Source organism: Pelodiscus sinensis, chromosome 7 (genome assembly GCF_049634645.1).
Source record: "Pelodiscus sinensis isolate JC-2024 chromosome 7, ASM4963464v1, whole genome shotgun sequence".
Classification (NCBI taxonomy): Eukaryota; Metazoa; Chordata; order Testudines; family Trionychidae; genus Pelodiscus; species Pelodiscus sinensis.
In genome coordinates this window covers 42555741-42581257 of record NC_134717.1, presented here as the reverse complement: position 1 = coordinate 42581257, position 25517 = coordinate 42555741, and the positions used below count along the sequence as shown (strand labels likewise).

General features: G+C 40.8%; 1 protein-coding gene across 4 annotated transcripts in view; it reads right to left on the bottom strand.

The window, feature by feature from the left end:
* MAP3K20 (mitogen-activated protein kinase kinase kinase 20) overlaps positions 1-25517 on the bottom strand; it is a 137282-nt gene that overhangs the window by 67853 nt on the left and 43912 nt on the right. For all 4 annotated transcript variants that reach the window (XM_075933640.1, XM_075933639.1, XM_075933641.1 and 1 more), the window contains exons 3-7: positions 24906-24993; positions 8619-8720; positions 4507-4572; positions 1724-1752; positions 1483-1620 (exon numbers count right to left, since the gene is read on the bottom strand). In XM_075933640.1, coding sequence (XP_075789755.1) covers positions 1483-1620; positions 1724-1752; positions 4507-4572; positions 8619-8720; positions 24906-24993 — 423 coding nt within the window. The remainder of the gene's footprint in view (positions 1-1482; positions 1621-1723; positions 1753-4506; positions 4573-8618; positions 8721-24905; positions 24994-25517) is intronic.

Sequence of the window (25517 nt, the reverse complement as noted above, 5' to 3'; positions counted from 1 at the left end):
TGACTAAATAGCCATCCAAATTACATATCATTATGCACCCTGAATTATCAGTATGAGACAACAAGGCACAGGCCAATGTAACTCTGCATATAAAACCAAAGCCATTTTGTGGGCAGGTTATGGCATTAAAATATTTCACTAACTGGCTAACATGGCTATACTGTAAGTTTTTCTATCTATAATCACAGAATTAACAAATTGTTTTTTCTACAGAAAGAAAATAAACTTGAAATACCCACTATAATACTATATTAAACAATTCCTTAAATTCTCTCTCTAGAATTTTATTTACAGCTGATTCACACTGATCAACCTGTAACAACCAGAAAATTTTAAAATTAGTTTAGAGTTTCTTTTTCATCTGTTTCTATATGGAACTGAAATGCTTCCCCTCAATAGGAACTATTTGATTGTTTTCAAGAACCGCTTATATTGATATTTACATTTGCTAGCTTACTGTATGTGTCTTAGCTCAGTTAAATCAGACTACAGTTTTGGATCTATAGCATAGGTTTTGTTTCCACCACAAACCTTCTCATGTGATTTTCCACTATAAACAATTATTTAACAAAAAGGCACATTTATCTTGCATAAAGTCATCAGTTTAATGATGTCTGGCCAGGGATGTTGGTTTAATTCATTACTAAGAAAAACCTGACAAAAATGTGTCAGGGAAGACTTGTTAATTCTTGCCATCTCCTCTCCTTTAACACATATACTTGACTCTACTCTCTGCTGTACTGTCAGTCAGATTCAATGTGGAGCAGTGTTGAATTGATTGCAAGGAGCAGAGTAGGAACAGAATGAAAGAATTTCTATATTCCCAAACCTCATTGACACAACATATATTTGCTTACAAACAGGTTCCCTGCCCCCTTTAAATAAGAGGCAGAATTCACAAAACTTAACAACCTTTCTTTTTGCTCTACCTTTGAAAACAGAGATCAGGTGATTGTAGCAGGCACTTACAGGAATCTGAGTATAGGAGTGGCATAAGGTCACTTTTCCTAAAGCTACTCCATTGACACACAACTCTATGGAAATACTCTAATCAGCTCTCTCTGATAAACTTACTAAAATATAACCTGTTGCTCCTGAAAGATTAATATCCATTTCTTTGAGAACACAATACAGCTACAAACTATAAACTGTGTACTGGGTCCTACCTGCCTCCAGTACTGACATAGGTAAAGTATTTCAACTACAGTTTGCATTTCACAGATTGTGCTGCCTTGCTAATCTAATCAAATACTTTGCTTTGCTAATCTAATCAAATACTTATTTTTTAAAACATGCAAGACATTGCTCATGCTATCAGTTTTCAGCTTGTAATGATAAAATATATGGATCTGATTTGAAAGGAAATATTGTGAACTTTGTCTATTGCCCTTATTTAGGAATACTGTTTTCACACTTTACATTCTACTAACTCAGTTATGCCAGTGCCCCATTAATACAGAGAAAAAAATGAAAGCAACTCACCACACCATAGGAGTATGTGTCACATGTTTCAGACACTGGTAGACTCTGGATCACTTCTGGAGCCATCCAAGGGAAGGTACCCACTAATGACATGTGTGTTGTATGGTGGTGAAACCTTGAGGCACCAAAATCACAGATCTGGCCAAACCAAACAATAAAATGCCAAGTTCTCAATCATTTGACTTCAAAGATCTCAAGCAAAGCAGCAGCAACACCTTCCAAATAATTAAAATGTTCCTACCTTTAATACTCCATCAGCAGCTATAACAACTGAAAAATCAAGAAACAAAATGTAAATGAATTACATTACAAAGAAGAACAATGTCTCCTGTTAACAACATCTTAATAGCTAACCAGTTGACTTTTGATAAAGAAAATGATCCCACAGTAATACAGAATTTGAATATATTGGCACATAAAATTCTCTTGGTTTCTTGGGAAATGTTTGAAGAACACTTTTCAAATACCTGAAAGTTTATGAATAAACTCTATAACTAAAATAGAAAAAAAATCACAAAAGAGGTCTATTATTAATAAAAGAGAATGTAATTTACTAGCAAAGAAACAGGCTACAATAAATCGCCTAACTTATAATTCAACTCTCCCTTACACATTTCCTCAAATGTTTTGTGTTGTAACTGTGGGTACCATTGTATGTATCCATTTATTGACATTAGCTGCAAATAAGTAGGAAAAAATCCAGTATGATGTTTGAACTATTCTTCAATTTCACAGTAACGCTTTTTAGCAAATACCCTTTCTATAATCACCTTTACCTTAACTTTGACAGACCATCAGCTCAGTTAAATTAGACTGGTCTATACTAGGACTCCCCTTATTTTGAAATAACAAGCAAAGTGTCCACACTACCAAGCCCATTATTTTAAAATAAGGGGCTGGTTATTTTAAAATAGTAACTCCTGCTTTCCACAAGGAATAACACTTATTTCAAAATAACTATTTCAAAATAGTGGTAGTGTAGACACTCCACTGCTGTTATTTTGAAATAACTACTCCACAGAGTCATTCAAAGTAATTATTCCCCATGCTTCCTGGGGCTCTAAGTCAAGGTAGCACATCCACATTCTAAGAAAGCCTACCTCTGACTAATTTTGAGGCTTTCTTGTAGTGTGGTCATGCTATTTTGAAATAGCTATTTCAGGAGTTATTATTTTTAAATAAGTTATTTCAAAATAATTTCCTAGAGTAGACATGGCCTTAGAGTGAAGTTTCATTACACTCAAATAGTAATCTGACAAGTATGTTTAAAAAACTGAATTCATGTCCTCCTACATAATGTGAAAGGAACATCAGACACCCCTGTTCCCTCAAAGTTTCCTTCACACACCTAGTCAAAATTATTGTGTTGGTTGATTTACTTTAGAAATACCAAGAACGTAAAGTCCAGGCTTTACTGGTTTTGCTGAAAAACCTCTTAGGAAAGAGCTCATGTTCAGTGTAAGTTCTAACACCTTAACTGAAGAAGAAGAAGGGATATTTAATCTTTAACAAAGATGTCCAGTAGCCTCCAAATTAAGTAGCTATTGAAAAGTTGAATAGTTGCAAACAAAAACAGAAAAAACAAGGATTCTGACTAAAAGAAAATTGCTACTCTCAGTTACACAAAATTTCACTCTCTTGCCTCCTAGTGAATCATCATTTCACTAGTCCTCTAATCACTGAAGATAAAATAATGGCAGACAAGACATGATTTAATCAAATAAAAGCAGGGGGATATCAAATATCTAATACCAAATATAAGCAGAGGGAAAAGTATTTTTGGATTTATTTCTTAATTTATAAGTCTGGCAGGTATTCTTTACCATGAAGTGGAAAACAGCTCAGTCTGAGGGTAGGTCTACACTACCTCAATAAGTATGGTATGCAACTCCAGCTGTGTGGATGTTTTGAATCAGTTCTGAGTTAACCAAGTTGCGGAAAGCATCCAGCAACTAAGGAGTTTCATTTTTTTGTTTCGTTTTGTTTAAAGGCTCTTTTTACTTCCCACAAAAATTTGTCAACTGTACTCAGATTTCTTAATAGGCCTTTAGATGTAGTACTGTGTGTCAAAATGTTTCATGCAGTCTTTGACTCTACCACTATGACTTGCTAAAATTGTGCTCTTAGGCACATCTGCAGTAAATTTTCATGGGCACTAAATAAAATTTTCAGACAGTTAAAGGGAAAAAGGGAGAGAGAGTTTTCTAACTATAAAACTGAAACTACAAATACAGAAATAAATGTCCAGTTTTCCCTATCATAGTAATCAAGGCTCATGATGAACCCTCTAAGAAATTCATGTTAATAATAATGGCATCAATGATTAATCAAAGTTTGTAAAATAAAATAAATATTTTCTTAAAGATACTTAAGAATGAAACCACATTCAGCCATTTCTCCATTCTTATAGAGCATTTGGTGAATCACAATAATTTACTAGTAGTAAATATTTCAGCTGAAGTCACTTTTCAGCATGTTTCATAACTGGGTCTGGCACTAACCCAGTGGAACAGATTCACTCAAACCCCACAGCCAGTTTACATTCTTCAGAAGCACTATCATCTGCAAAAAGCTCAATCAGTGCTGAAAGAACTATAACATTTTCAGAGCAGACACTGGGCCAGATTCTCAAAGCCATTTTGGCTGTTTTACACTTCGCATCGCAGTTCTCCACCATCCCCTCCTGGGCCTCAGCATACTGTACATTTCCAGGAATAAAGGAAAGTACCCGGACAAACCTTGGCTGCTAGAACAGACCATGGGACCATGGGCAGCAAAGCATAATTTAAAGCAGCACTACAGACTGCTCTGAATTATGCCAAGGACTGGAATGGTGCCCAGACTGTCCCAAGATTCAAGGGAGGGAACACAAAGATGGCTTAGCATTGCTTTTTTCTCTGCCTTAGCTGCGTATCTCAGCTACAGTTGATGGTTTAAGTCCTGTATCTCTTAAAGGCTAAAGTTAAACTGTCACGTTAATTGAAAACAGAAATATAGAATCACTTAAGTGCAAAGTTACTTTACCATTTCTAGACTTCAGATCTCTGTGAATTACTTTGACTGGAGCCTCCATATGTAAATAATGCATTCCTATAGAAAAATGAGGAAAAGTTTTAAAATTGTGCTGATTTAGCAAGGTCCTGCTTCTAATAATACATTAGAAGAGGAATGTTGTTTGATATGAGATTATTTGCATGATGAGAGTCCTAAATATGTAAAAGGTATAGATGTAATTCATTGTCATATACATGAACATAAATGGGAGACATCGCACACCCAACAGATGCATATTTTTATGCTCCCATTTTTATTGTAAGTATTTTATTTATCTAATGCAGGCAGAGCTGGGTGAGTCGTAGGTAAGCTGATGATTGGACAGGAGGGAGACACAGAGTGTCTTATGAACCAGAAATATGATCTGGGTCTCTACAGTTACAGAGGTAACTTGCTCTTGCATCTAAGCATCATGCTCATGATTGGTATATAAACTATAATTGCACAGAGTTAATCACAATGACAAGCTCAGTCCCTTATCTGCTCTGCCTTCTTCTAGTGCTTGAGGCATATAAAATGCAACCACCAGCCTTCATTATTCAGATGAAGTTACTTAGAGAGTACTTGGTTATGTTGGCATAAAACTCCAGAATGACTTGCAGTTACCAACCTTTTGGAAAATAGATAAAAATAAGTTGTAGTTTAGCCATTTAGGCACTGGGGCACTCAGATTCTCTAGTGTGGACTCCTGAAAAGCCTTAAAGTTTTATATGGGACATCACACATGCCCAGGGACCCACAATTATCAATCTGAATACAGGATCAGGGCCTTAAAGCATTAGCTAGTCTATTCATGTGTATTTAAATATAAAATGCATCAAAAACTGTTTAACACCTTGACTGATTTTGAAAAAAAAGTACTTGAATCATAGAACACTAGAACTGGAAGGGGCCTCAAGAGATCACTGAGTCCAGTCCCCTGCCCTCATGGCAGGACCCAGCACCATCTAGACCAGAGGTGGGCAAAAGAGTTTCCACGGGCTGAATCCCGGCCCACGGAGGCCCTGCCATTCCCCTGCCCCCAGGCCCTAACTAACTAGGGCCTGGGGGCAGGGGAGCACGCGAAGCTTCCTCCTGCCCTGTGAGGAGCATGCAGTGCTTTGAAGTGCCGCATGCTGCTCACAGGGCAGGAGGAGATGTCACGCACTCCCCTGCCCCCAAGCCTTGATTGGCCTGGAGGGCAGGAGGAGTGTGCAAAGTCTCCTCGGACCTCCCCACCACCCTGTGAAGAGGGCATGGCACTTCAAAGTGTCATACATTCGCGCAGGGAGGGAGCAGGGCGAGGGAAGCTTTGCACAGCTCCCTCGCCCCCAGTCTAATCAGGACTTGGGGGCGGGGGAGCGCGTCACGTCTCCTCCCACCCTGGGAGCACCGCGTGGCACTTTGAAGTGCTGCGTGCTCCTCACAGGGCAGGGGAGGGAGGAGGTTTCAAGTGCTCCCCCCGCCCCCAGGCCAATTAGGGCCTGGGGGTGGGGGTAACTCTGAAAAGCTTCCTTCGTCCTGTCCCAACCCTGCGAGGAGTGCATGGCACTTCAAAGTGACACATGCTTCTCACAGGGTGGGAGGATGCTTCTTGAGCTTCCCCTGCCCCAGGCCAATCAGGGCCTAGGGGTGGGGGATTGTGTGACGCCTCTTCCCGCCCTGCCAGGGGCATGGGTGCCTAGTGGGGGGGGGGGCAAAGGGGCTCCCCCCCAGACCAATTATGGTCTGGGGGTGGAGAAGCCTGTAAGCATTCTGACCCCGCCCCTTACGGATTAGGCCCCACTCCTTCCAGGTTGGCTCTTGGGCAAAAATTATTGCCCACCCTTGGTCTAGACCATCCCTGACAGATGTCTATCTAACCTGCTCTTAAATATCTCTGGAGACAGAGATTCCACAACCTCCCTGGGCAATTTATTCCAGTGTTTTATCACCTTGATAGTTAGGAAGTTTTTTCTACTGTCCAGCCTAAACCTCCCTTGCCTCAGTTTAAGCCCATTGCTTCTTGTCCTATCCTCAAAGGCCAAGGAGAACAATTTTTCTCCCTCCTCCTGGGTAAAATTATGAAGTGTGATTTCCAAATGAATATCAATTTTTCAGTAAGTCATTTTAATTTGTAAATATAACTGGAAGTGTAAACATATGTTTTACATTATTTAAGTGTAGTAAAATGCATACAGAATAACATTCACCTGTTTTAAGTTATTTAGGTCATTTCTAATTAAACCACAGGTAGAACCTCTCTAGTCTGGTAGCCCCTGTCCAGCATCATCGGTGGTATGGCATGATTTTAGTTAGCCGGATGTCCACTTATCATGGGTCTGGTCAAGTTTCCCGTGGTCCTATAAAGTTTGTCTAGTACAGTGTTTCTCACACTTTTTTTTTTTTAAATAAAGTACCCCTTTAAAAAAAATTATAAGTACCCCTCCAGTACCTACAGTTTTCAAACACACAAAAAAATGTTCTACCATTGCAACGTATTTGTTTATACAACTTAATTGTAGCCAGGCGGATGATGAAATTTTTGAGTGTAAAAAATACAAAAATAATAAAGTACTGTAAAACTTAAAACAAAAATTCAGTTTTCTCCAAATTTCAGCTGTGTTGATGTACCCCCCGAGACTTCTCTCAAGTACTCCTAAGGGTACTCGTACCACTGGTTGAGAAACACTGGTTTAGGGCCACCAGTCCTGGCTCTCAGTTTTCTATGCTGTTACTGAGCTCTAATTTACCCATCTGTGTCTTCTAAGAACCCAATAAGGAATGGAAGTGTTGGTAATGCTGCTAGACAATATTAACCTCCCATAGTTTGGCAAATTCTCTGGTTCGACATCAGTCAGGTCCCAAGGGTACCAGATTAGAGAAGTTCAGCCTGTATTCTGTCGAGTACTCTAAGGGCTTGTCAAGACACTAAAGAAAGTTAAGACAAATTAACTAAAGGTACAAAGTTAGACCACATAATTTAAAGTACATAACTCCCTGTGTTAGAAGTAAAGTGGTTTCAGTTTGCTTTAGCTAAGGATCTGTCTACATGGGAAGGTATTCCAGAATAGCCATTCCTGACTAACTCCCTTTGGAAGTGGATTAAGATAATTTGGAAAAAGGCACTCTCAACTGGAAAGTGTCCAACAGGAATTAAATCATGAATAACTATTCCACTTAAAATTCAGACTCCACCTTAAACAAAATTAACTGCCCAGGGTAGAGAAGCTCTTAGGTACATCTATATTGCACCGTTATTTCGAGATAATGTGAGCATCTACACAACCATTCTGTTATTTCGAAATAATTTCAAAATAACGGACAGCTTATTCCGAAATCTGTAAACCTCATTCCACGAGGAATATTGCCTATTCCGAAATATCTATTTGAAAATAAGGCATTTATAGATGCTTTACTGGTGCTATTTCAAAATAGCCCCTCACCAGGGCCATTCTAAATTATTCCTCCCCAGTGTCTCCTGGGGCTCTAAATCGAGATAGCAGGTCTACATTAGGAAAGCCTGCCTTGGACTAATTTTGAGACTTCCCTGCAGTGTAGACAGGCTATTTCAAAATAAGCTATTTTGGAATAACTATTCCAGAATAGCTTATTTCGAAATAGCCGTGCAGCGTAGATGCACCCTTAGGCTGCGTCTAGACTGGCATGATTTTGCGCAAAAGCAACTGCTTTTGCTCAAAATCTTGGTGCCTGTCTACACTGGCCGCAAGCATTTGCGCAAGAACACTGACTTTGTACTGTACGAAATCAGTGGTTCTTGCGCAAATACTCCGACGCAAGTATTCTTGTGCAAAAGCACATGCCAGTGTAGACGCTCTCTTGCGCAAATACTTTTAACGGAAAAACTTTTCCGTTAAAAGTATTTGCACAAAATCATGCCAGTGTAGACGCAGCCTTAGTCTTTAGTGTAAGCTAAAGGTCACTAAGGCTATTTTATTTCATCTTAACTTTCCTGACAATCCCTATGTAAACAAGCCTTAAACCTAGATATTGACCTATATATGCAGTGTGTTTCTAGGTACATTCGCTATGAAAAATATTCTCTTGGGATTTAGAGCCAAGACACAAGCAGAATTGGTCAATGGAAAAGAGATAAATCTTACCTTTAGCTATATCAGTTGCCCAGGTCATGATATGCTCCATATCCATTTCTTCACTTTTGTTGCTATTAATGTAATCATACAATGAGCCAACAGAAGCGTATTCTATTAAAAAAGGATATACAACATATTTCAAAATATTGCTTCCAAATAAAAAACCGGGTTATTTGCCACCAATGACAAACTATTTCTAGGCAAATGTAATCTGCATTTCCCCATATAAAACTCTATAATAAGATTGTGTGGGTTCCATAATTAACTGGCTGTATACTACATGGAGGTAAAAGAAAGGCATTTTGTTTTAAATTATCCCCCAGGCAAGGAGTGTATGTTAACGTTAAGACAGTAAAAAGGCTTGGCATAAACAGAATTCAGATAAGCCAGATCAGGAGCATGACAAACATTTGGGGTAGGTACATTGGGATGTTTAACAAAAAAAAGTCAGAACAGTTCTGCACAAGAAAGGAGTTATGTAAAAATGTAACCTTTTTACTCAGGAGATTTGTTCCACTTGCAGAACAGAATTCAGAATTACATTTACTGACTTCAGAGCCTAAAATAAGTTTGTACAACTTTTCTCTGTTCTTAGACATGTAGAGTCAACACTGCTAAGAGAGCCAGGTGGATTCTATTACTTCTTATTCATTGTGAACAGAATTTTTACAGTCAAGGTACTTTGTTCTGAAGAATTACATCTGTGCAAACCTACGATCAGCAATGTCATTGCACAAGTGCAATTAAGGGTATGTCTACACCCATCAGAGGTCTATCTGCAGCACAGGTAGATATGCACAAGCTAGCTTTGAACTAGCTAGCATGCAGTGAAGCCATGGCAACATGGGCTAGCTGCCCAAGTACAAGCTCACTAGGGAGCCGAGCACGTGAGAACATTAGAATGGCCAAACTAGGTCAGACCAAAGGTCCATCTTAGCTTAGTCTTTTAACAGCGGCCAAAGCCAGGTGCTTCAGAGGGAATTAACAGAACGGACGATCATCAAATGCTCCATCTCCTGTTGCCCATTGTCATCTCAGGAATGTCTACACATGCTGCAATCACATCTCCAATTGCAGGGAAGCTATGGTAGCATGGGATTGCTGCTTGCTGTTCAAATATACGCCTCCTCCCCAATCCAGTGAGCCTGCGTATGATCTCTGGTAGCTACTCCATGCTGCAGTTGGCACTTCAGTTAGCTAGATCAAGTATCAGAGGGGTAGCCGTGTTAGTCTGAATCTGCACATCATCTAACGTAATATAGGCCATCATGTGCCAATAATGCCCCACTGCTATATACATTGGCCAAACTGGACAGTCCCTACGTAAAAGAATCAATGGACACAAATCAGATATTAGGAATGGCAACATACAACCTGTAGGGGAACACTTCAGTCTCCCTGGACACACAATTGCAGATCTAACGGTAGCCATCCTGCTGCAAAAAAACTTCAGGACCAGACTTCAAAGAGAAACTGCTGAGCTACAGTTCATCTTCAAGTTTGACACAATCAACTCTGGATTAAACAAAGACTGTGAATGGCTCGCTAACTACAAAAGCAGCTTCTCCTCTCTTGGAATTCACACCTCCAGATCAGCTACTAGAAGTGGGCCTCATCCTCCTTGATTGGATCCACCTCGTCATCTCCAGCCTGATTCTAGCCTCATATTTATACCTGCCTCTGGAAATTTCCACTACATGCATCTGACGAAGTGGGTCTTTGCCCACGAAAGCTTATGCTCCAACACTTCAGTTAGTCTATAAGGTGCCACAGGACTCCTCGAAGCTTTAGCTAGATCAAAGCTCTTTCAGGTATGTCTACACATGCTGCAATACACTTCCAACTGCAGTGATGACCCATTTCTCACTCACTAAAGGGCTCATTTGGCCTGCAGCTTCTTCACAGCTGGGGATAGCGAGAATCCACTTTGACTTTCAGAGCCCAGGATGAGTTTGCAGGGCCAATAGCTAGAAAAATCAGTCTACTTACAGTAAATTAAGCACAATGGATTCTGAAGTCATAAACATAAACTAGGAGCGCCACAGTGCCATTTGATACTATTTTTTAGTACTTTAAATTATAAAGAGATTATAAATCAGAATGCAGAATTTTCCATTCTTTATCAGATTCTGGTTCATCAAATGGACTCCAGTAGTGTCTAATACTTAATGCTTTAAAGGAAGATGGACACTCCTCATCATTGAAGTATTGCACAATGTTGTACCCGAGGGCGGGCAACACATTCCATCATAAAATAAATAATTTAATTATTGTCTAAAATATTTGAGACAAGTACAGTATTTGAATATGACCTTTAATTATTCGGTTTTTGGATGTGGGAATCATAGAAATAGAATTTTTTGTTAAGGACAAATGGTCTAATGTTGAATTACTGTGGCAAAATTTTCATCTGTTTCAGAATAGGCTTGGTATGAGAAGTGTGGGGATGGGAGCAGCTGTCAGGAACAAGTTATGCCTCCTTGATCTTCCTGGTGTCAGGGTATACTGGGGGCAGATGATGTAGGATCCAGCTACACCACTTTGCACCAGCTGAGAGCTTCTCTATACCAGCAAAATCATCAACTGGTCATTTAGAGCCAGATTCCACAACTTTAAACCACATGACTAGTGCAAAGTGGCCAGAACAGGAAGGACACAGACTCTGTATGTAAGCACAACACCCAGGCCATATCTGTACTACAAAGTTTAGTCAATCCCAGTTACTTTGGCATATAGCCACCAAAGTCTGTATATTGCTCAGGTGTATGCATGCTTGGTTTCTTGTGTAAGCATGGCCCATGCTCACCAGATGTTCTTATGTTAATGCAAAGTGTGGTGTACTGGGAGGAATCCCACTGTACCCCCCACTGCTGTTTGGCACAGTGCCTTTTCACAGTGTTCTGTGAGCTAGTAGCAAAGCACAGAGGGATTTCTGGGAGCTAGGAGTCAAGTTCCTAACATGCTGCTTTCTATATCCCATATTACTTTCCACATTTAATAATTTTAGCATCCTTTTGCAAAACTTCCACTGTCTCCAAAAGCAGCACTTTCTGGGCTCCACCATCATTGTCACAGAAGCCATGGATCCTGCAGAACTCAACATAATTGCTAATATGTCCAGGAAGCTAATATGTCCAGTAGTCACACAGCTTGAGGAAGTACTACTATGATTAGGATTAAGATGAGAACAATGTGGATTTGTTTAAGCACAACTAGTGGAAACTAATGGGCACAGTGAAAAAAACATTCCAGGTTGCTGCTGGCATTTTGGGGGCAGCTCCCATGGTAGATCACTACTTCTGGGCCTGAGAAACAGGTCTGGACAGTTGGAAATGCATCATCATAATGCACACTGTGGCTGAAGAACTTTTGGGTGCGAAAGACCACATTCTTGGATCTACCTGTTGAATTCATGTGAGTCCTTCAGCACAGGGACAACAGTATGACCGATATACTGACAGTGGAGAAGAGAGTGGTAACTTTCAGTGGAAGCTTGCTCCACTGAATTGCTACCAGTCAGTACAAAATCAGTTTGGAGCTGGAAAATCCATAGTTGGGGATGGAAGTTGGTAGTGCCATTAAACGTCTCCTGCTATACCAGTCCGTGACTTTCAGCAAAGTGTAGGACATAACAGATACATTTGCAGCAGTGGGATTCCCAGATTACATTGAGGCAACATAACGCAGGCATTTTGGCACCCGCTCACTTCACTACAGAGTATATCAACAGAAAAGGCTTCTTCTCCATGATTATGAAAGCAATCATGATCACCAGGGACATTTCACACATAACAATAAAGGCTGATCAGGGAAGGTGCATGACACTCAGATTTTTAAGAATGCAGAACTATTCAGAGAGCTGCAAGCAGAAGCATTATTCCCTGATTGGCAAATTACCACTGGCAAAACCAGAATGCCAATAGTGGCACACCCTGCTCCGGCTCATACAGCTATGCACTGGCCACCTTGACAGCAGCAAGGAAAGATTCAGCTACTGTCTCAGTGGGTGCCACAGAACTGTTGAATGCTTTTGGTAGACTGAAGGGACGCTGGTAGTATTTAGTTGCCAGACTGGATCTCAGCAAGAAACCCCCCAATGGTTATAGCCGCATGTTGTGACACAATGTCTGTGAGGTGAAGGGGGAAATGCTGCCACCAGTATGCAGGGTCAATATCGAGTGGCTGGCTGCTGACTTTGAACAGTCAGTCAGACACAAGAAGAGCAGTTGAGGAAGGCTTTAAAAGAGCCAGCCATAGCACAGCTTTCTGTTGCTTTCTTAAAAGAGTGCCCATCTTGTGTGTTTATACTAGCTTGGTCCAAGGCTGCCACTATGAATTCTGAAATGTTTGCCATCCCTTTATCTTTGCCTTCCATTATGTGTTTATGGTGCCTGAAATGTAATAAAGATACTCTGACTTTCCAAAAACTGCATGGAAAATAGCTGTTAATTAAATTAAAGTGCAAACAAAGATGTACAGGCTAATTGCTTTACTAGCACTGTTACAGGGTGAAACACAGTTTATGAGCACAAGTGAAAATGAAAGTAAACAATAACATTTATGTCCATATATGTACACAGAAGATCAATGTAGTCCATTGTGGCTACTCGTTTTCTCCACATATTTGTTTTGGTTCTCCTGACTGTCCCCTGGTATGGAGTGGTAGGTATAAGGAACTGCAGTGCCATGTTGGGAAGTATAGGGGGCAGAGACCATGCAGTTGTCCAAGAACTGCAAAGGCTTCTGGAATCTCTGGGCCTGCAGGTTAACCATGCTCTGAAACATTTGTGTTTGTTGCCTGAGCAACCTCATTATTTCCTGGTGCATTTCCTGATGCACCTCTTAGTTCTTTTGCCTCTCCTTCAGCAACCACTCTCTCCACTCTCAGTCTCTCTCATTGTTCATAGCCTGAAGGGCACTGCCAAGCCCTTTGATCATGGTCCAAAACAACTGTGGCTGGGAGGATGGATCTTGCATAACCTATACTCTTTAGTCCTCTTCCTTCTCTTGATCAGGGTCAGATGTTCAGCAGGCATCGAGGGGGCCTCTCTAGGCCACCACACCAGAAGCTGCTGATAAAATCAGACAGATATACCATTACATTTATAGTCACAATGAAAAGGGAAATATAAGTCTCAAAAATCCATAAATACCTTTAATACGAAATACTTTATTGGCACTGTGGCTTTAGAGTACCTCACAACAGTACCACTCTTGGTCTCAAACCACAGTGAGTATGGATGGGTCAAAGGAGGGAAGTTTCTGTGTTGCTATGAAGTTTAGTGCTTCACACCATACATCCTCTCTGGTACAGTTAAAGGGAAATGGCACCGAATATACTGGCACTAGTTTAACAGCAAAAAGGGAAGTCAAAGGCAAGATAGGAGCACTCAGCACAAAAACAAGATGTTAAGAACAGTGCTCATCAAGGGCCCAAAGGACATGAAGAGAAGAAATTCTTTAATTGCCTTCAAATTGATGCTGGGTAACAAAAAAGAGGAACTGGTTGCATTAATGCAGTGCCTGACATTAAATGGAGTAATTGATGTAATAGGCATTACAGAAACTTGATAGAATGAGGGTAATCAATGGGACATGGTTATATCAAGGTACAAAATATGGAGGAATAACAGATAAGTCGTGCTAGTGGATAAATGGTGATATATATGAAAGAAAATATTGAGCCAAATAATGTAACCATTTTCACGTAATCAAACTGTACTACACAATTTCTATGGACAGAAATTTAATGGATGAATGATAAGAATCAACCACTAGGAATATATTACTGACCAAGATGGTGACCATGAATATGAAATGCTCAGAGAGCTTAAAGAGGATACAAAGGCAGAAGACAGAATGTCAACTATTATATTGACCGGGTACAGGGCAACTCAGGAAAGGATGCAGTGATAAAATTTATAGATAAATTACTGCTTCTTAGACCAGTGTGTCCTAGAATTCACAAGGGAAGAGGCAAATCTTGATTTAGTCACAGGTAGAACACAGGATCTGATCCAAGAGTTGAATAAAGCTATAACGCTCTATTAACAGCACCCATAAGGTAATGAAATTTAAAATCCTTGTAGGGGAAAAATGCCAAAGAAACCTACCATAGTAGCATTTCACTTCAAAAGGGGAACTACCTGCTGAGAAAGCTAGTGAAACAGAAATTAAAAGGAAAAGTCACAAGAGTGCAATGTCTGCAGACTACCTGGAGACTACTGAAGAACACTGTCATAGAGGCTCAAACTAAATGTATATCACAAATAAAAAAGCAAAGTAAGAAGGCCAAAAAAATGAGCATAGCTAAATAGCAGAGCAAAACAGGTGGTAAGATGCAAAAAGGCATCCTTTAAAAATTGGAAGTAAAATCTTAGTAAGGGCAGCAGAAAAGGAGCAAAAATTCTGGCAAATTCAGCAAAAAAGTGAAATAAGGCAGGCCAAGAAAGAATCTGAAGAAGAACCATCTAAGAACAAAAAAACCAACAGAAAAAATAGTAAGCACATCAGAAACAGGAAGACTGCCTAAGAGCACTGAGGTGCTAAAGGAGCACTCAAGGAAGACAAGGCTGTTGTGGAGAAGCTAAATTAATTCTTTAGATTAGCATTCACCACAGGGATGGGATGTGGGGGAATCCACCCAGCTGAACCATTCTTTTTAGACAACAAATCTGAGGGACTGAACTAGACTGAGATGCTATTAGAGGAAGTTTTGGAACATACTGATAAATCCAATAGCAATAAGTCACCAGAACCTGATAGTATTCACTCAAGAGTTAGGAAGCAACTCAAATATGACATTGCAGAACTACTAAACCTGTATAATCTATCATTTAAATCAGCCTTTCTACCAGATGACTGGAGGGTAGCTAGCTCTGATATTACTGGATTTTGATATGAACAGGCAGAACATAGTTTCACTCACTGTTGTATGTTTGCCCCCAAAGTTTTGTACAAAGTGAGGTGTCTATTGAAAATTTATGCTTTGCTGATTGTTTATACCATTCATATGCATGTATTATTTTTGTAGTTAAAGTTATAAGTATTGGCTATATGCTGGTATTCCAAATATTTGCTTCTGGGAGATATCAACAGGATTCACCTACCTACTGTGGAAGGGTGGACAGTCAAGCGAATCAGAGTACTGACAATGGATCTGCCAATCCACACCTCAGGAATTTTGCAGTGGACCTAAAAATTGGACATGGACAGGTGACTTGCTCATGTGACAAACTCCATTTTGGGAGGTAGTTCCACACAAGGGAAAAAAATGGAATTCCATCCACATGGGCAAGGCTATAAAAAGAGCCCTAGCAGTTCCTCCATGTTTGTCTTCACTCCAGCTCATCACTTCAGAAGCAGCCTTGCTATGAACTGAGCCACAAGGATTGATGATCCATCCCAACAAAGGGTGTATTCCAGAGACTTATATGATAGCCGATTATTCCATCTCTGCCACAAGCCTGCACTGGGAACTTTGCAATTGATGTATGTACTGTAATTTCCTTAACAATTTTACTCTCAACTTTTTCTTTCTTTTACTAATGAACCTTTAGATTTTTAGATTCTAAAGGACTGGCACAGCCTACTCTTTTGGGTAAGATCTGAAGTATAAATTGACCTGGGAATGTGGCTGGTCCTTTTGAGATCAGAAAAATCTGTTCAGATTTGGTAAGATTGGTTTCCATAACCTCTCATCTGTGTAAGGTGTGGTACTGGTTGTGCCACAGGAGAAGCTGGAGTATCTAAGGGATTGCTTGTGTGACTTCCTACTGTCTAGTATGGCAAACAGATGTGCTCTTTGTGACTAGATGCATGTACCTTGCAGAGGAAGACACCCCGTCTTAGGCTGTAAGTAGCCCTATTTCTTAGCAATTCACCCTGATTTGACCTCTCAGCAGTGCTCCCAGAAACCCTTTATATTACACTAGCATAATGCCATTTTTTAAAAAAGACCCCAGAAATGATCCTGGAAATTACTGGTTGGTAAGCCTAACTTCAGTACCAGGCAAACAGGTTGAAATTATACATTAGGGGTGGGGAACCTAGGCCTGGGGCCTGGATGCAGCACCTGGGTTGCCTGGATCTGGTCCTTGAGACTCAGGGCTCTCCCCCAGGAATGGGGAGCCTGCACTGGTGCTCCAGCCCCCTACCCTTCTGCCATCTTTCCAAAGGGCTGGAGCACAGAAAATCTACTAGCCTGGGCTCCACTAGGCTGTGGTGTATGAGGGGAATGTGGGAAGTGCCTTTCTCATTCTCAACTGGGGGGCCACGTCAGTGAGGATTTGTTGTTGTTGTTTTGTATTTTGTTTCTCACTTGTGTGGCCCCTGACTAATTTTTCTGTGGGTCGGTGGCCCCTGACCCAAAAAAGATTCCCTAACTCTGTTATAAATAAAGAACAAACTCATCAGACACACAGATAAATATGATATGTTGGGGACAAATTAACATGGTTTATGTAAAGGGAAATCATGCCACAATATATTAGAATTACTTGAGGCATATAACGTATTTGGACGTTTAGACAGCCTTTTACAAGCTCACGAAAGGCTCTTAAGCAAAGTAAGCTGTCACGAGATAAGAGGGAAGGTCCTCTTGTGGATCAATAACTGGTTAAAAGATAGGAAACAAAGGATAGGACTAAATGGTCATTTTTTCACACTGGAGAGAGGTAAACAGCTAGATCCCCCAAAGATCTGTACTTGGAATTGTGCTATTTAACATGTTCATAAATTATCTGGAAAAAGGGTAATCTGTGAGATGGCAATATTTGCAGAGAATATAAAATTATTTGAGGTAACTAAGGCCAAAGTGATCTCACTCAACTGGGTAATTAAATTTCATCTGCCATTTTGTTGCACAATGTTGATAAGTGAAAAGTAATGCACATTGGGGGAAAAAAATCCCATCTATAATTACAAAATGATGGAGTCTAAATTAAGGGTTACCATTCAAGAAATCATCATGGATAGTTCTTTGGAAACATTTGCTCAATATGCACAGCAGTCAAAAAAGCTAACAATGTTAAGATCTATTACAAAAGAGATAAATAACAAGACAGACTATATTATAATATCACTGTATAAATCTATGGTATACCCACAGCTTGAACACTACATGCCGTTCTGGTTGCCTCATCTCAAAAAAAATAAGATATATTAGAAATGGAAAAGGTGCAGAGAAGGGCAATAAAAATGACAGAAGCATAGAACAGCTTCCATAATAGGAGAGATTAAAAAACCTAAGTCTGTTTAGTTTAGAAAAGAACCTGTTAAGGTGGGATATGATAGAGGTCTATAAAATCATGAATGGTGTGGAGAAGTGACTAGCGAAATATTCCTTATCACTTCACAAGACTGAAAGGTCACCCAATGAAATTAACAGGCAGACGGTTTAAAACAAACAAAAGGAAGTACTTCACATCATGCACAGTGAACCAGTGGAACTCTTTGCCATGGAATTCTGTGAAGGCCAAAAGTATAACTGGGTTTACAATGGAAGGACCGGTCCATCAATGGCTATTAGCCAAGATGGTCAAGGAAGCAACACCATGCTCGGGCGTGTCCCTAAATCTCCAAATGCCAGAAGCTAGAAGTAGATAACAGGGTATGGATCATTCAAAACTGCACTGTTCTATTCACTCTCTCTGACGCATCTGGCACTGTCACAAACAAGACACTGGGCTGGATGGGACATTGGTCTGACCTAGTATTGCTGTTTCTGTGTGTTCTTAAAAAAACAACCTGGTTTAGAAGAAAAGCAAATGAAGCTACAAAAATAATCTATCTGTATCTATACATAAAACAAGTGGAAGAAAGGAAAAGTTGATGGTTATATAAAACAAATAAACAATATAAAACAAAAGTTAGCAACTGTAGAAAATTGATGGGGGGATATAAAGGGACACGAAGAGAAATACAAAACAGTGCTAAGCACAACAAAAGGAGTTTTAAAAAATATATTAGGAACAAAAACAATCCTGACAATGGTATAGGTCTATTACTATATAAAAATGGCAGAATTATTTATCATTAATGATGCAGAAAAGACAGAAGTGTTAAATTCTGTTCTATATTTGGGGAAAAACAGATCATATAATCTCGTCATCTGGTGATAACACTACTTCCATTCCATTAGTATCTCTGGTAAATAGAAATGACTGAAGTTAGACATTTTAAAATCAACAGGACTAGATAGCTTGCATCCAAGAATTTTAAAAGGTCTTCCTGAGGAGATTACTTCACCATGAATTAAGGATGCTACTATCTATCCATGAAGATGGTTAACTGATAAGTCTGGGCTGAGGCAACAGGGAGTGAGGGGGGCAGGTGGAAGCCAGTATGTGTGGGGCTGGCAGTCACCAGGAGCCCCTGCCGGCAGCCTACAGTACCGACAGCCATGGGGAGCTGGTGGGACTGGAAGCCACTGGGAACCCACAGGGCTGGGAGCCAGCAGTTCAAGGGGGGTTAAAAAATACTGGCTTAACTGTGTAACCAATTAAATTGTAATCGTTTACATGGTTCGAATTTTCTAACCCTTTTTTCACCCCTAAAAATTTATACATCTAGGAACAAAGATTCTAGGCCATGCTTATAGGATGGGGACCTTTATCTAGGGAAGCAGTGACCCTGAAAAAGATCTGGTGATGGTGTGGCCAAAAGAGCTAATGTGATCCTGACATGTATAAATAGGAGAATCCCCAGTAGGAGTAGAGAAGTTATTTTACCCCTATATTTGACAGTAGTGTGACTGCTGCTGGAATAGTGTGTCCAGCTCTGATGCCCATAATTCAAGGAGGTCAGACTGTGTGGTCCCTTCTGGACTTTGAATCTATGAATTTTCAGGAAGGGAGGATATTTTAGCTGATTTCTCACTGATATCTCACTCCTGAAGGTCATAAAGTCATAGAGAACCTGGCTGTAGCTGGCATCCTAAAGCTGCCCAGACCTGCATGCTGCTGGCCTGTTTACTGCAAATGGTGTAAGCTGAATTCGTCACAGTGTGGCATGGGAAAGTTTCTATCCCAGGGGAAGAAACTAATCTGCCACTTCTAGAAGCCTTTGGGAGAGGACCGCAGAATATCCCCAGTACTCTGCATAGCAGTACTGGTAGATGTGCCAAGTGCCATTTTTAAAGGAAGACAAAAGGCAGAAGGGAAGGAGGGAGGGAGATGAGGTTTTAGAGAAGGGGAGGAGGGGGAGAATAACGCATGTACACACTTACCCCAAGCTCCCTTCTCTTTCCTCAGCAAGTTCATCTTTGCTTGCCTGGAAGGAATGGCTAGACTCCTGCAGAGTTTCAAGCAGCTCCTGGCTTATGGCACAGTTTGAGTCCTCTCCCACACCAGCATTTCCCCTCTCCTCTTCTTCCACGCTGTTCATGGCAGGAGTGTCTATCTTGGGCTCTTCCAAGGTATCCAAACTTGTTCCCAGGATGTTGGTTGGGGCTCTGCCAAGTACGTAAAAGTGGCAGGGCTACCTGGCAGCACCAGATGTCTTGTTACTCTCCTTCACTTTGTGACATGTCTGGCATAGTTTCTGCACTTCCACATAGTGCTGCTGTTGATCCATGTCATGTCCCTTTGCCACCATCACTCCTGAAATCTTCTCGTAAATATCGATGTTTATATGGCTGGTGCACAGCAGTTCTTGCAGTCTCGACTTCCCATAAGCCACATCTAATAGCTCTACGCATCCACAAAATCTGCATGGTCATTTGGATGTACATAGCAAAAGCAAACTGCTAGGTGTGCCTGCCAAGGTAGGAAACTGGGGAAAAGGCTTTTCAAAATCATGTGGGAGTTTTAAAGGGAGAGGGAAGGGCTTCCAGCCTTCCTGACCCCTGGGCAGCAGAATGCCTTAATGCATATAATAGAACGAAACTTTTTGTTCAAACGTAGAAGTAATGACAGAAACTATTCTAAGACCCTGGGCACCAGCTTAATCATTGCTGTTGGTAGAATGGCTGGCAGCTATATTCTCCGAAGATTGGCAGTGCCTGTGACAGAGTGCTAGGAGCCTAGAGATGACTAAGCACTCTGGTCACTAAACAGTAGCTATTTCCCTCAGAGTGGATGTAATGGGGAGGGAATTGCTGCTCAATACCTTATTCAGGCAGAGGTTGATGAGCTAATGACAGCAAACAACCCATCTGCTGGGAAGAGTTAAGCAACAGAAAGGAAGTGAAAAGGGGTGGTTGGCCAGGGCCAGAGGGTAGACTGAGGATCTCACAATATTGAAGTTTTGCCTCTTCATCTCCAGAGAGTAGACTAACAGGGAAGATTACATCAACTTGTATGTTGCTGCATAAGGCACTGTACGTGAATTGGTGGAGGGGACCCAATGCATTACACACCGGTGCTTATAAACTCTGACATGGCCAAACTATTTGTGGTGATCCAGAAGGGAGCCTGCTACAGTGACCCTAACAAAATACAATAAGGTAACCAACCTGATACAAACTATCCCTAGAAGCTATTACATTACCAGACCAGATAAAGATATAGAGAAAAGAAAACAAGCACTCTAATGTCATCTACTATATATGAGAGATGAGCGTGTGTGTGTGTTTATTCACAAACTCCTTCTAAATGGTAAGAGCTAGAATTACCAAACTTGGTATACCAGTTCCTCCTATCATAACTTAAAGCAAGGTCAGAGTTTTGTTGTGCCATGGCAATGGGATGTGCCTGGAATTCAATTGTTTCTCATAAAACTGAAAGGAAGGAGTCTGCTAGCAGTGATAGTCATGCCGTCGAATGACCACATGGGGGCAGCCATTCTGGGAAGAGAGGGGCCAGCTGGGGAAGAGGATCTGTCTGTTGCTGGCCACCGTACCTGCTGACCCCTACTACCCAAGGAAACTCCAGGGAGCCACTGTCTGGCTAGCACAGCCCCCAACGCCCATCACCCCAGTCAGTTTGGTTGGCAACCCCTCTCCCCAGCATAATCCCTGGCCCTGGTCCCCGCCTCCCCAAGCCCAACCTCCTGCCCTGACTCCTGCACTTCCCACCCCCAGTCCTTACTCCTGCTTCCCCCCACATCTTGCCCTGACTTCTGCATCCATCTTACTCTGCCCTGAGCCCCCAACAAGGTCTTGAGCAATGCCAGGTAAATCCTCTAGTGTATATTAGAAAACAGAGGCTTATAATCTGAGCTATGTAACAAATGTAGTTAAACTAGAAGACTGAACAAATGGACTCTCAGACAGACAGACGGACAGATAGATGCACTAACTCTCTAAAATACAGAGTAGGTAACTTTAAAAAAAGTTCTTTTATGTATATTTATCATTCTACAGTTATTAAACTGTAGTTGTAGCTGAAGTTCTTTTATGTATATTTATCATTCTACTAAATAAACACCATCATTCACTTTGTTTCTAAATACAATATTATGTATCTGGCAATCTAGCATTATAAAGCAGCAAAATAGTTTTAGAAAACAAACTATATATAAAGTGGCACAGAAAAACTTAGCGTGTACACAGTACTTTGACCTGTACCTGAGGGATGGAAGGAGGGATAACAATTCAAACTGAAAACAAGAAGTCTCCCTTTGAAAGTAAATGGTAAGTTTGTTTGGAATCTCCACATGCAAGATCTTTCTGGCAAAGGAGGCCTCTGCAGGCCTTAAAGTGTCTTATAAAGATGCTGAAAGAGTATCATGTTGCTGCCCTGAAATTTTTTCAATTGAAACACAAGGTATTTCAGTCCATGATGTCACCATAGATCTTGTAGTATGTGCCTTAATACTTCACCTTACGCCTCGTGTGACTCTATAATGTGTAACATGAGCCATCCATCTAGGAGAGATGCTCTGTGCACTTTGAGCAAAAGGAGCTAAACAAGAAGCCTGAAATTCTTTTGGATTCAGTGTGTGGGGTGAATCTGTAATGGCAGAGCTTTTCAGTATGGTGCAGTAGATTTGGACAGAATGATGGAAGTATCACTTCCTGTAAAGCATGGAAAGAGGATTTCATTTTTCATAAAACATGGATTTTGGAGTCCTTAAACCGGCCTTCAGTTAAGACACTACTTAGGATGACACATTATGCCTTGTCCATACTCTCCTGAACAGATTCCAAAATAGCAGGAATTTCCAGGGGGAATGTGCTTCTGTTATTTATCGAGCTAAACAGTGACCAGGTGAAGGAATAACCCCTTAGCATTGATTACTGTCCTCAAAAAGATCAAGATCTGTGCCCCTTAGAGGACAGGCCATATGTCCAGTGCATCTTTCTCAACTGCTGGCTCTCGAAAGCAGCCTGAAAATGGAAGAATGGTGGGGCCCTTGCGAAGGATGCCCAGTCTCAGCCAGGATCTTATCCAATTTCTTTCCAATAATTTGCAGGGCGGCTGTGAATTTGGATGAGCACAGGATTTGTTTGAAGTGAGTGTCTGCATTGTAGGTCAGATGTGGTGCCTTGCTGCTGAGCTGGACTCCATCCCAGGGCCCTGACTGAGAACTCTGCTGCATTCATTGAACCATCTGTTGAGAAGGCCGTAGCTAAGGTTGTTTTAAGGGTAAATCTGAAGTCAGGCTTGTCCTTGTCATCCTGGACAGGACACTGTGGCTTCCACAAAGCAGGCAGAGGGCAGAGATGCCCAGAAAGCAAAAATAGCCTCAAATTCCCTCTGAGGGTGCCTCTAACTTCCTGTCACTTAGGTCTTTGGGAAAGAAATCTCCTTTGGATGGGCTTATCAAACCTTTTGATAATGATGCCACAATAGCATATACCTTTGGTATTTCTGCAAAGGCATTTTGGCCGTTGCTCCTGACAGTATCTAAGTGTATGCCTGTTTATGTGCTTTCACTTGCCAGAGTGTTCCCATTCTTCTCCAATCACGTCCACAAACAAAGGAGTCAGCAGGATTGGACTGTCCAGTATTTCTTTTTAAACTTTTCATCTAAAGTAGTTCTCAACCAGGGGTATGCATACTGCAGGGGTCTTTTGGGGGAGGGGATACATCAAGTTATGTAGATATCTGCATAATTTTACAAGTTACATAAAAAGCACTTGTGAAGTCAATTTAAAACAACTCTAAAATGAACTGAAATAGAACAGGCCAAGGAAATGGTCAGGAATAAAGCAAATCGCCTATAGCTGCTATTATATAGTATCTAGCAGCAAAGTGTAGAGAGCAATATATAAAGGCAAAACTTCTAGTGGCAAACTGGAGAAGGGGGCAGGGCCACCTCAGGCTGTGTTGCAATGTGGCACCACCTCCCGAACTGCAGAGATAATAGCTCAGACATTTCAGAACTGGGGAAGATGCTGGGTTACAGAAATAAAATAAACTTGAATAACTCACTTAAAGGATAAGAGAGAGTCATGAATACCCAGTTGAGTACATTTATTAAAATATCCTTGCGGTTAAAAGACTGTCAAGCAATTCAGTTCATGGCTTGTAAAAATAATTGGTTTGGTTCTTGTCATCATTTCCATACTTGCTTTCAAAATGTCAAAACGTATTAAAAATTCATCGGTGACTAAAACTGGCTACACATTATGTTAACTTGCAGGCAGGATACAGTAAGCCAGCAAAATGTAGACCATGCAGGAAGCCTTCTGTGGTAACAGAACAGAAAAGAAAAGGGCTCAATTTGGGGGCTTACAATGCTAATATATCAGGTCTATATGACAGGAAAATCTGTGATGAATTGAAACTGAGTACACACTGTGGAATTTATTTATGCAAAGTGAAGAGAGAAAAAGATGGAGACCTCCATTTGAGAAGTGCCTAGTCTAAGGTGTCTACGCTTTGGCACCGATACCCACCTAGCTTTATAATCCCATAGTTATGGTGGAATAACCCCATAGAGTAGGGTTTTTTTTCCACTAGTGTAAGAACATCATCTCCCCAAACAACAGAAGCTAGGTCAATGGAAGCAGTCTTCCTTCAACTTAGCTGGATCTGCACTGAGGGTTTTAGCGATAGCACTTAGGGTTGTGGATTTTTCTGTTGTAGCTGTATGTCCCTCTAAATTTTAAGTGCAGATCAGGTCCTACTTGAGAAACTGCCAACACAATGTGGGTGCAGGCACTGTGACCAATTAGGTATTGTAAGTCGTAAGTGCACCCAGACAGAATTTCGGTAATGACTATACTACCTTTAATCACAGGTAGAAATAGAAACACCTTTTCCAGTTAGATAGAAATAGTTTATTTAAGACTTTTTGCCATACACTTACAGCTGCAAAACAAAAGCATACAGGTCACAGTATGAGTTAGGACCTAGCAATGTTAGACCTTCTGTATTATACAGAAAGAGTCAAAGGAAGAGTCCTCACCTGTAACTATGCCATAGTTAGGAGGTTCAAGAACGGCTCCATAGAACTGAATGATGTTTTTGTGACTGAGCACACTGAGTATTTCTGCCTGTTCAAAAAACAAAAGAAAAAGTTAGAGAATTAATAACAAAATGTATTTGCTGCAATAATATACATCAGGCTTTGGGTACCAACTACACACATATTATATGAATCAAAAAAGTAATATCCACTTGTGGTATTCTCCTTAGAAAACCAGGTGAGAGTGTGGGAGATGCAGAGCTCTCAGCACCTTCAGGCCACCACTTAAAGTGCCTAAATAGGGATTTAGGAGACTCGGGTTTTTTGGAAAATCTTGGTTAAAATAAAAAGATTTTGGAACTTTTTGTTTGCTTGTTTTGGTTTTACAACGATGAGTTTAATTTTTGGACCTCTCAACATGTGCAGCTGTATACAGATTGAATCTCTCTAGATTGGCACCTTGTGAGGTTCCAGAGCTTGTGCTCCTGCCCCTGCCTGGGTCCTGAAGTCTACTTTGCAATGAAACAGGCCCATAGCACGCATGGGCCAGCCATGGCTAAATGCAGCATAAACATACTCCAAGAATCTAACTTAAACCATTAAATCGGATAT